We start from the raw sequence: 12,798 nt of genomic DNA on the forward strand, positions 1-12,798 counted from the left end.
GAAATTTGGGGGAGGGGGACAGTCAATCACATCGACCCCAGTACTCAGATGGTACTTCATTTATCAACCTCGAAAGGATGAAAGGCAAAATCAATCTTGGTAGAATTTGAACTCAGAGTGTAGTGGCAGACTAAATATAACTAAACATTTTGCTCAGCGTGCTGATGATTCTTATTTCTTTACTGCCCACGAGGGGCTACACACAGAGGGGAAAAACAAGGACAGACAAACGGATTAAGTCGATTATATCGATCCCAGTGCCTAACTGGTACTTATTAAATCGACCCCGAAAGGATGAAAGGCAAAGTTGACCTCGGCAGAATTTCAACTCAGAATGTAGTGACAGATGAAATACTGCTAAGCATTTTGCCCAGCGTGCTAACGGTTCTGCCAGCTCACTGCCTTAATAATAATAATAATAATAATAATAATAATAATGGTTTCAAATTTGGCCACAAGGGCAGCAATTTTGGGGGCGGGGATGAGTCAATTGCAACTGATAATTTACTGACCCTGAAAGGACGAAAGGCAAAGTAGATATCAGCAGAATTTGAGCTCAGAAGATAGCGACAGGCAAAATACTGCTGACAACTCTGACAGGTCGCTGTCTTCAATAATAATAATAATAACAATAATAAGCCTTTCTACTGGAAGCACAAGGCCTCAAGTCGATTACATCTACCCCAGTGTGTAACTGGTACTTATTTAATTGACCCCCAAAAGCATGAAAGGTGAAGTGGACCTCAGCGGAATTTGAATTCAGAATGTAGCGTCAGGCAAAATACTGCTAAGCATTTCATCCAGCATGCTAATGATTCTGCCAGCTCACTACCTTTAATAATAATAATTTCCTTTCAATAACATAAAAACATTCGTGCACCTCTCCCACCAAAAATAGAAAAGGGTAAGCCAAACTGGGCAGGTATCTTCTTAAACTGCCTTAGGTCAACTCAAGCTCTGAGTGAAATTAAACAGAAACTTTGTGGAAGGTGGTCAGATCAACTGCTTCTGTTCTTGCATGGCCAGCTTAATTCCTTGCCCACTTCAACACCATCACTACCACCAGCTGGCCCTTGGGTGCTTTTAATAGATGCAACACTGTTCATAATCGTTCAGACTAAATCTCCAGTTTCTTTGTCCCTTTTACCATCCAGTTGTGGCTAGCTTCATCAAAAACAAAGGTCATCACTGTCAACCTTCCCACCAACCCTAACAAAGCCATCTTTTATTTTTTTCTTGTTGCAGTCATTAGACTATGGCCATGCTGGAGCACTGCCTTGAATTTTTTTTTAAGCCAAATGTATTGATCCCAGAACTTTCTTTTTAAACTTGGTAGTTATTTTATTGGTCAACACAGACACAAAGACACACACATACACGTGTGTGTGTATGTGTGTGTACGATGGGCTTCTTTACTCACAAGGCCTGAGACTGTAGAAGAAAACACTTGCCCAAAGTACCATGCAGTGGGCCTGAACACGGAACCATGTGGTTGGGGAGCAAGCTTCTTACCACACAGCCACACTTGCACCTATATAAAAGAAAAATAACAAATGTTTCCATTTTTTTAAAATTATCAACTTACTCGTTCACATGTCAAACACTGTACAGAACTCAGTAAACGTCCATCAAATATATCTGATATGACACTTTGATGTATTAGAGGTCGTTTGGCTGGAAAGAGAACAAAATAGAGAAAAAAAGGTAAACAGCATGTTTTAATAAGAAGTTGAGGAGGGTAACGTTAGGAAGACAGAAGATTTGGTGGTAGTGGAATTAGAAAATGGTAATTAAAACACTGGATTCTTGGTAGTAGCAAGTCACTTAATTCTACATTAGTTTTGGGCTTTAGTGATGAATACATTATTATTATTATCATAATAATAAAGGCGGCAAGCTGGACAAAATGCTTAGCGGTATTTCGCATGTCACTACATTCTGAGTTAAAATTACATCAAGGTCGACTTTGTACTACATGTTATTTCCATGGCACCAACACTAATAATGTTGCCCTGTAATACACAAAATTAAAGGACCCCCTTGATGGAGAGAGAATACGAGAGAGAGCGAGGTAGCTTTATGTTGAGAAGCTAAAGCAGTTAGAAGGGACAGGTGTAAGTTTGTTACTGTAGCCAGGATACATAGCTAGAGAGACTAATTGGAACAGAATCCAATTATTAGTTACCATATCTTCCAGCATACAAGTCAGTGTAGTATATAGTATCAACATGTAACATTTTGAATATTGTCATTATCGTTCCAAATCCTACTGCATTTCACATAGAATTTTTTGTCGTCCAAAGTTGCCTTGGTGTGTAAGTAGACTTATCTTTCTTGGCAGTAAATTTTGGTCTTATGCTGGAAAATGCAGTATTAAGCTTCTAGTATGGCCAGGAATAACACATCTGATAATGATCAAACTAACTGAAAAGTAGTCTGTTATTCTGTTACTTGTTACAGGGGATGTAAACACACCAACATCAGTTGTCAAGAGATGGTTGGAGGACAAACACACACACATAAACATATATATATATATATATATATATATATATATATATATATATATATATGTATATATATATAATATATGTGTGTGTTTATGACAAGCTTTTTTCAGTTCCCATCTACCAAATTCACAAGGCCATAGTAGAAGACATTTGCCCAAAGTGCTATACAGTGGGACTGAACCCGGAACTGTGTGGTCAGGAAGCAAGCTTCTTACCACACAGTCACACCTGCACCTGTCCACACAGCCACGCCTCTATTTGTAACTATTAAACATTTGCTGTTGTAAAAAGTGGGGCTAATGGTCAGAAAACTTTCCATCTTAATCCTTATTAAGAATAACAACAACTTAAAAACATGAATTTAACTTACATCTGTTATTTGTTGGTATTTTTGAGGTTTTGGGATTATTTTCAGTGTGGGATTGTTCTGATTTCACCTTCGCTGTCGACGCCGTTTTCGTTTTGGTCTCGCCATCACTGGGAATATCATGTAATTCAGAATTGGTGAATGCTTTGTTAGTGGTAGCCGCTGTGGTTTGTGCTGCTGCAGGGTCATCAGAAGGTTCAGATACTGTTCCGATTCCAGCTTCATTCTGTGATGATGTCTGTTTGTAGAGTAAATTCACTGTGTCTTTCATCTCCTTTGAGACCGTCACAAATTCCTTGTTGTCCGTCATTGATTCTATTTGGACGTTAAAGTCAGCGCCATCTTTACAGTTGGTTGAATGGTTCAAGACATTCTCATTACTGTCCATGTCATTATAACTACCTCCACCACCGCCAGTCACAACCTTGAAATTGGATTTTTTGCCACTCAACTGTGTCATTTCGCTGGTGTCACTGCTCTCGTCCCCCGACAAGTTGACCTCTGGTGTTCCCCCGCGTTCGCTGCAAGGCGCCGAATCACAAGTTTCATAGTCCGAGTGGCTACTTGACGAGTCAATCGATGACTGGCGTTCATGGCCATTGATGTAAGATTTCCCTGTCGCTTCATGGAGCAAAGGGTTTGAAGTCGAGGAGCAGATGGCAACCGAGTTCACCGAATTAGTGACTTCCATGTCAAACATTGGCTGTTTCAGTTCCTCGTGCAATTGATCCATGAAACATCGCAGGAATTCCTGAGTATCCTTTCAAACAGAAGTGAAAAACAATTAATTAATAAATAGCATGGACATTTTCCAATGCAGGTATATGAGTGAAAAGAGCGATATATGAGGTGGTGTGGGTATATAATGTGTACGGAAAGGAGGGTAGCTATGAGGAGGTACCAAGCAATCTGTGTGGAAGGGATTGATGGAAGAGGAAAACACGGGGAAATGATCTGAAGAGGCTGAGCTTCATAAAAGAGATGACAAAGGATTACAAGTGGTGTGATGCTATCTAACCTATGCAAGTAAGAAAAAATGGGTTGAAAATGGTGATGTAACAGTAACAACATCTCTTTTAGTGTGCTCACCATGTGTACACATATTTATAGTTTAGCCCAGTTGTACTTAACTGGAGTTCACATGACCCTTGCATTACCATATAAGATTTTGGTGTTAAAATTTATGTGCAATAAATGGGCTCTATTTCTACAATACATGAAATATATTAACAATTTTGTATAAAATTCTTAATATCTAATTATAAAAATACAATAGGATTTTTTAAAACATTGGATATGAGAGTCCAGTGGAGTAAAAAGGAATTGAAGGGGTTCATAGATGGTTGAGAACAACTGGTCTGGTCAATGAGCAAATTTCTATTGTGGTCATACATCTTGCTAGATATACAAGTCAAATCTTGCTCAAACCACACCTTACTATCATCATCGTTGTCACTTAACATCCCTTTTTCCATGCTAGCATGGGTTGCATTGTTCAACAGGAATTGATGAGCCTGAAGACTGCACCATGCACCAATGTCTGCTTTAGCATCATTTCTACAGCTAGATGCCCTTCCAAACATTTTAAAAATACACAATGGTCAGCATTGGATTGCCTGTGGCCATAAGCTAGCATCTGGATGAGATAATAATACAAAATCTAGAAAACAACTAACCTGTTGGGTGTATCCTTTGAACATGGGGTGAACAGATTTGATTCCATTTGCGATACCATTCGGAACGACATAGCTGGGCCTGCAACAGACAAGGTGAAGTGTTGGAATAATAATGGTTTCAAATTCCAGCACAAGGCCAGAAAAGGGGGCAAGTCAATTATATCAACCCTAGTGCTCCACTGGTACTTATTTTATTGACCCTGAAAGAATGAAAGGCATAGTAAGTCTTAGTGGGATTTGAACTCAGAACAAAGTTGGAAGAAATACCATTCAGCATTCCGCCTGGCATGCCAACAATTCTGCCAGTTCATAGTCTTAAGTATTGTAATAATCCTTTTTATTATAGGCACAAAGCCTGAAATTTTGGTGAAAGGGAGACAGTCAATTACATCGACCCCAGCACTTGACTAGTACTTAATTTGAACTCAGGATGTGAAGACAGACAAAATGCCACTAAGTATTTTGCCCAGTGTGCTAACTATTCTACCAACTCACCACCTTGATAATGGTAATAACAACAGTTAACAGTAGTGTTGGTGATGGTTGTCTGAACAGCAGCAGCTGTTGTGGTAGTAGCAATGATGGTAGTAGGCAGTGAGCTGGCAGAATCGTTAGCGCGCCAGGTAAAATGCTTAGCAGTATTTCATCTGCCGTTACATTCCGAGTCCAAATTCTGCGGAAGTCAACTTTACCTTCATCCTTTCGGGGTCAATTGAATAAGTACTAGTTATGCACTAGAGTTGATGTAATCGATTTAATCCCCATGTCTGTCCTAGTTTGTCCCCTCTATGTTTAGCCCCCACCCCCACCCTGAGGGCAATAAAGATATAAACAATGATGGTGGTGGTAGTAGTAGTAGAAGAAGACCTGATGCTGGCCTCAATAACGTGAACTTTCTTACTGTTTAGTGGGGCTAAGAAAAGGCAACATTCATCCTTTCTTCCAGGGCCACAGAGACAGTAAACAAAGAGAAAGAGAGAGATAGGAGGGGAGAAGACCTTACAAACTTAATGAGTCACTGCAGTAGAAAGCAGCAAATGATGCAGGTGTTCTTTACTCACAAGACCTATCACTCACTCACTTGCACATAAGTGTTCTTATCTATCAGTCCACCGACAGACAAATATACGCATTTATTCTCAGCCACCATACCACTCACAGACATAAGCATCCTGTCCACACTGTAAAGTGGTGGCCATTTGGAAGGGCATCCAGCTGTAAAAATTGTGCCAAAACTAACCTTGCCTGTGCTAGTGCCACGTAAAAAGCACTGAGTCCACTCTACAGAGTGGTAGGTGTTAGGAAGGGCATCCAGCCATAAAATCCTTGCCAAAACAGACACAGTAACCCAGGGTAGTTTTTCTACTTGGCCGACTCCTGTCAACTGTCCTACCCATACATGAATGGAAGATGATGTTAACCGATGATGATGATGATATATCATGGTATCAACCAGACTATTGGGTGTTATATATCACTGGTCACAGTGTACTTTGCATTGTTTTAGCTTTCAAATGATGCCACCCTGTTGGCTTGGCAAGCAAGGCAACAAAGCTCTTGACCGGAAGGCTATCTTGTTGCATGGTTACCCATTAACAGCTGAGTGGACTGGGGCAACGTGAAATGAAGTGTTTTGCTCAAGAACATGACACACTACCCAGACTGGGAATTGAATGCACGATCTAGTACGCACACACATATACACATGCATACTCATCCACTTTTGGCATATATAATCATCCTCGGCATTTAGTCCATGTTCCATACTTGCAATGGGTTGGATAGTTTGACAAAATCTGAAGGGTCCAAGAACTGCATTGTAGTCCAGTGTCTGCTTTGGAATGGTTTCCATGGTTGGATGCCCTTTCAAACACCAACCACTTTACAGAGAGTATTGGGTGCTTTTGTTGTGTCCCCAACACTAGTGAGGTTACCATGTAGCTCACATGTATACATGCATGTTCTCATACAACATGTAGCCTTGTCTAATTCTACTATAGATTCAGATACAAGGTAATCAGCATAGAGAAGCTCCCGTGTGCAACTAATTTTAAATTCCTCTCATAGGGCCAGGTGGACTGTGATAGACAAGTGTGGGAGATGAGAACTGAGCCTTGGTGAACTCCTACCTGCACACCAAATTTGTTGTTACACTTATTGATGACTTTCACCTTACTAACAGCATCCCTGTACATGACTTGTCCATTAACACCCCCCCACACACACACATACACACACATTTATTCTCAACCACTAAACTACTGGCATGTATAACTGCAGTATGTTGGAGCACCACCTTTAGTCAAACAAACTGATCCCAGGACTTATTTCTTGTAAGCCTAGTACTTATTCTATTAGTCTCTTTGGCTGAACTGCTAAGTTACAGGGACATAAACACACCAACATCAGTTGCCAAGCAATGGTGGTGGTGGACAAACACAGAAGGCACAAACATATATATATATACATATCTATAACAGTCTTCTTTCAGTCTCCATCAAACAAATCCACTCAAAATGCTTTGGTGCCATGCAGTAGAATTGAACCCAGAACCATGTAATTGGGGAAGCAAGCTCCTTACCACACAGCCACACCTGCACCTACAAGAGAAGCAACATGAAAGCAAAAAAGAAAATAGAAAACCTACCTTTTCTTGTGCCAAATTTCAGAGATAAGCCGCAGATAATGGCGTGATAGCATTGGATTTCTGTCAGGTCGTACAAAGCCATAACAGTCGAGGAAAAACCGGGTTAGAGGAGGACTGCAGAATGAAGACAATTTTAGGAGAATCATTCAACAGAAACTAAAGAATTAAAACAATATGAACAATTAAATATTTGGGGGAAGCTAGGTACCAAGAGTAGGTAGTTTATTGCAATAGGGGTATTATAAATAAGACTGGGCTTTACGGAAACAAAGTAGCTGAGTTCCTTTTGAGTATTGGGCCTCACGAAGGCAATGACCAAGATCTTTGGCGTTATGTCCTGCTTGAGAAGAAGACCCATCAAGCCGAGCAAAATCGCAGTCATGGCAGATACTGGTTTTACGCAAATTGGCACGTAAAAGCACCCAAGTGTCACACAAATGGCACACAAACGTACCCATTACACTCATGGAGTGGTTGGCATTAGGAAGTGCATCCAGCCATAGAAAACCATACCAAATCAGACTGGAGTCTGGTGCAGCCTTCCAGCGTGCCAACCCAGTCAAACTGTCCAACTCATGCCACATAGACAATGGACGTTAAATGATGATGATGACAATGAGTTCTTAGTTGGCTGATTATCCACAAGACTAATAACATGACCAGAGACATGGTCTCTTGATTTGCTCGATATACAAGCCGAATCTTCTTCAGATCACCCTTGAGAATTTAAATTAGCCAGACCAGGACAAAATGTTCTACCTATTTTATGTTTAAACTGGCAAGATTTTGCTTCTCACACCTAACCTACAATGCCAGTTATAAAAAGATAAAAAGTCACATCATCGAAATCGCATGGCTATGAGATAATGCAGGATAAAGCCAAAACGTTAATAAATAAGCATTACGTTTGACTGAGTAATCTGAATGTTAGATGGCTTAAATAATTCTAATTTTGGCACAAGGCCAGCAATTTTTAAGGGAGGGGTAATACTATCAACCCTTAATACCTGACAGTACTTATTTTATTGACCCTGAAAAAATGAAAGGCAAAGTAGACGTCAGAGGAATTGGAATGTAAAGAACCAAAAGAAATGCTGCCAAGCCATTTCTTAGATGCTCTAATGATTCTGCCAGCTCAGAATATCTTGTCCCTTTAGCATTCATATTACTTTGTCAAATGTAATGCTTACTGATTCACACTGTTTGGAATTAATCATGGAATTAATTATTTCTGAGCTTTGAGATCTTGATGTGATTGTTTATTTTTAGAACATTGTAGGGTAGGTGTGAGAGATTGGATCTAGCTGGTTTGAACATAAAACAGAATATTTGGGCCAGACATGGCTGGCTTAAATGCTAATGGATTAGATACTATGTTAAACAATAAAAGGATGATGTAGTCCGGCATACAGTGAAAACAAAAAGGATAGTCATGGATGGAATGCCTTTGATTATAGTTGTGTTCAATCAACATTGCCCTAGGAATAAACAGCAACAATAGATTTATATATTGGGAGGTAATATTTATCCCCACTTAAACATGGATGTTCTATCAGAGTAAACTTTACTGTGATACTTGTCAGAATTGAGATAAATCTCCACTACCTTCAGTGCCGAGAACACCAAGTCACAATTTCAGCCTTGTTTGGTCTTGTCAATGATGGACACTCAGCTGCTAGAGACAGTAGTGATTTATCTCCCCATCAATGATATATAGATTGACAGTGCTAGAACAGTCACTGGTGTTGTGATTAGTCAGTTAGCTTGACAAACACCATTCCTCTATGTGATCAGCTTGAAAAATTGTTAAGATATTAAGATATTTTAACATGAAACCAATCGTAGCCTTAATACACAAATAAATTTTATCCACCAACGTGGTGTTGAGCACTCAGTCTCATTGTTCAACATTTACATGTGTGTGTGTATATATATATATATATATGAGAGAGACAAATAGACAGAGACAGACAGACAAGACAGCAGGAGTAAAAGCCTTGACTGTCACACTGTCCAACATATAATTAATCAGAATATGTTAGGATTTGTTTTCATAGTTCAATCAGGAAATAAGGCGGTGCCTATGACACATTCCAGATTCTCTAAGATGGGAGGAAATGGAGGAAGTGTCCAGAAACCAAACACTTGGCCTCTAGCACTTGCAATAGAGCACATCCTACTAAAGGCATCCTTCACAAGTAAGCCATGGCAAGATTTTAACTCAGTACATGAAGTACCAGAACAGATACCACAAGGCATCATGCTTGATGCTTTACAGATTCTGTTAATCCACTGCCTTAGGCTGGTACTTCATTTATCAAGCCAGGGAGGATGGAAGCAAAGCGGACCTCAGACTACAAGAATCCTGGATAAATACTGCAAGGTATTTCATCTGACGCTCAACCACTTTCACCAATTTACCAATGTGCTGTATGGCCCTCAACCAGACTGAGGTATGCTATATCAGGAGCTTTGACTTGAAACTAGTCAGGTCTTAATTGGAACTACACCACAACACCATAACCAACAACTCAATTGCTTGATGTGCAAGAAGCAGCAGCTTAATCTCCCTTAATAACACCTTTTCCTATTTTTTTTATTAGATGGGACACATTACTTAAAATGGTCTTGGGTACACAGTACCTATTAAAAAGAAAAGAAAAAAGGAAAAAAAGAGATTAGCTGGCTATGGATAGAATGTCTTTTTTTTTCATTAGTCCATTTGATTAGGGCTCACCTGGAACAAAATAACAACAGTAGCAATAATGAGGTTTACAAAAGAGGTAACTGATGGAATAAAATAGCTTCTTACCAGTTTGATAAAGCTTGTAAAGCAGCATTCATATAACAACTGTTGCCCAAGTTCTGTAAACCTGTTAAACCTGATAACAGAGACGAGAGTAAGTTAACACAGTGTTGGTGTATATATTAAAAATATCTTGAAATACTAAAGAGTAAATTTATTCAAGAAAATCGCCATTGCCTTCAACTTGCAGCCTCCAGACGACTTTGGAATCTCATGCAACTTTTCTGGGCAGTCTCCTTGTTTAAGTTGGTGAATGCTGCCATAATCCTTGCCTTCAGTTTATGTTTGGTGTTACAAGGAGTTTTGTTGGTCTCTCACTCAAATGTGCCCCAGACATAATAGTCAAGGGGGCTGCAGTCTGGGGAGTTAGGTGGCCAGATGTTAGGAGTGATGTGGTCACAGAGATTGTCTGACAGCCATGACTGGGTTCTCCTGCTTGTGTGGCATGGTGCAGAATCCTGTTGGCAGACATAGGGTCTTCCAGCAGCCACCTTCTTGACCCAGGGCAGCACTACCTCCTCCAGGAACTTGATGTAGGCCTTCTTGTTGAGTCTGAAACCATGTGAGAAGATGAATGGAGGCATAATGTTACCATCACTAGTGATCATGCCAAACACCCTGATGTTGACAGGATGTTTGATTTTTATCACTCTCAGAACAAGTTTTGGGGACAATCTGTCCACACATTAACAGCCAAACACTGAAATGCTTGTATTGGAGCTCCTGGCGCAAATGCCAAGCAGTACAGCATGTCGATTCCAAATTTCTGGCAGAGTGAACTGCATCATAGATAGTGGTGTTTTTCTCACAGACAGTGCCTAACTGACCCTACTGTAATGCGTAGTCGACAAAAATCAACCAAAAATATAAAATGGCATCATTTTATCCATCACATCCTGTATGTGTGTGTGTGTGTGTATATATATATATATATATATATATATATACATACACATACATACATACATACATACATACATACACACACACACACATGCAAATACATACATAACTTAACAAGGGAGTCTCTAGATGGTCACTCGACATGTTACAAATAGCAATCAAAGCTTCCTCAAAGCACTACTGTAGGGACACATTGAACAATGTAGTCCTTGACAGACAATGGGATGCAATAGTGACGACTGAGCTAGAGCAAAACATTTAGTTACCTCTGGGTTTAATAGTATCATCATCCATATCAGACTCCGAGTCTTCGGGTTCAAATGCACTTCTCTGTGGTGAGCTGTCAGTTGAAACATCTTGGTGGTCTAGCATCTGGTATGGCCGGTCTAATATTCTGAATTAATAATAATAATAATAATAATAATAATAAATGCCCTGATGCAGTATCAGGCACTGGCTCTCGTGCCTTCTGATCTTAAGTAATTGAAAGTGTTATCATGTACATTGTTTTGTCTTGGTATAAAAGATGGGTGAGCTGGCAGAAACATTAGCACGCCGGGCGAAATGCTTAGCGGTATTTCGTCTGCGTTACGTTATGAGTTCAAATTCCGCCAAGGTCGACTTTGCCTTTCATCCTTTCGGGGTCGATAAATTAAGTACCAGTTACGCACTGGGGTCGATGTAATTGACTTAATACCTATGTCTGTCCTTGTTTGTCCCCTCTATGTTTAGCCCCTTGTGAGTAATAAAGAAATAGGTATAAAAGATGGGCTACAGTAAATATTCTGTTCAATACCACAGATTTGCTTGTCAGTTGGTTGACCGTAACCAGTTGAGCATGTTCCTTAGTGGCTGACAATATGTGCACCCCTGATCATGAGCAGAAGTAGTGGGGGAGCATCATAGCCATGTGCTGAGAGGGATTCTTAGGGGTTTGGATAATTCAACTCTGGAAACATCTTTAAACAACTCTTATTCAGGGACCTTTTGAGCAGGATGGGCTACTTGACCTGAGGGAAATTCTAACTGGGCCTCACCTGCAAGGTTATGCGCTGGTTATCTCGATATGAGATCACCATGTCACACACATATGGTTGTGATGCGTGTGATTAGTGTACACTTATCAGATGGGTAGTCATGATGGGAATACTAGGCTCTGTATATATTACCCCAGTGTCATTTTAATGGCATGCACTGTTCTCTCACTCAATAATAACAGTAATATTAGTTGAGGGAGATAGTTGAAACCATTGACCCTAGTAAATGACTGGTAATTTATGTGTGCATGTGTGCGCAGACATGGCTGCATAGTTAAGAAGCGTGTTTTGGGATTGATTTATATGACTAAGCCTCCAAGGTAGTGCTCCAGCATGGCTGCTGGCCGATGACTAAAATGAGTCATATAAAAGTTGTGTGTGTGTTTGCATGACTGTGGTAAGAAGCTTGCTTCCCAACCACATGGTTCCAGGTTCAATCCCACTGCAAGGCACCTTGAGCAAGCTTCTTACCATACAGCCACACCAATCCTGTTTTTTTCCCAACTTTGACCCTCCATAAATCCTAAATGTTATTTTAGAATTTATGGGAGCAACTGTCCTTGAAGACTCATATTGTCATTGAATACTTGAAATGAGGAGTAGACAGACAGCCAACAACTAATGAAGGGTCATTTCTCTGTGTTTACTTGTCCTGTTTTTACATATTTCATGTTGTTTGCACAGTTGGTGACATCCTGTACCCATATATCCATATCACCGTGATCACTGTGACAGACCAGGCTATCAGATGTTGCTACACATTGCTGGTCACAATGCGCTTCGCATTGTTTTAGCCTTCAAATCATGCCATCCCGCTAACTAAGCAAGCAGGCCAACAGAAGAAAGAGTGAG

At 40.1% G+C, this 12,798-nt stretch overlaps 1 protein-coding gene across 2 annotated transcripts in view; it reads right to left on the reverse strand.

The window, feature by feature from the left end:
• The window catches only part of LOC115225793 (ubiquitin carboxyl-terminal hydrolase 20), an 86,264-nt gene that overhangs the window by 36,263 nt on the left and 37,203 nt on the right, over positions 1–12,798 (reverse strand). For both annotated transcript variants that reach the window (XM_029796750.2, XM_029796751.2), the window contains exons 6-11: positions 11,176–11,303; positions 10,013–10,082; positions 7,201–7,314; positions 4,554–4,632; positions 2,881–3,637; positions 1,586–1,674 (exon numbers count right to left, since the gene is read on the reverse strand). In XM_029796750.2, the coding sequence (XP_029652610.1) occupies positions 1,586–1,674; positions 2,881–3,637; positions 4,554–4,632; positions 7,201–7,314; positions 10,013–10,082; positions 11,176–11,303 (1,237 nt within the window). The remainder of the gene's footprint in view (positions 1–1,585; positions 1,675–2,880; positions 3,638–4,553; positions 4,633–7,200; positions 7,315–10,012; positions 10,083–11,175; positions 11,304–12,798) is intronic.

Source organism: Octopus sinensis, linkage group LG28 (genome assembly GCF_006345805.1).
Source record: "Octopus sinensis linkage group LG28, ASM634580v1, whole genome shotgun sequence".
Lineage (NCBI taxonomy): Eukaryota > Metazoa > Mollusca > Cephalopoda > Octopoda > Octopodidae > Octopus > Octopus sinensis.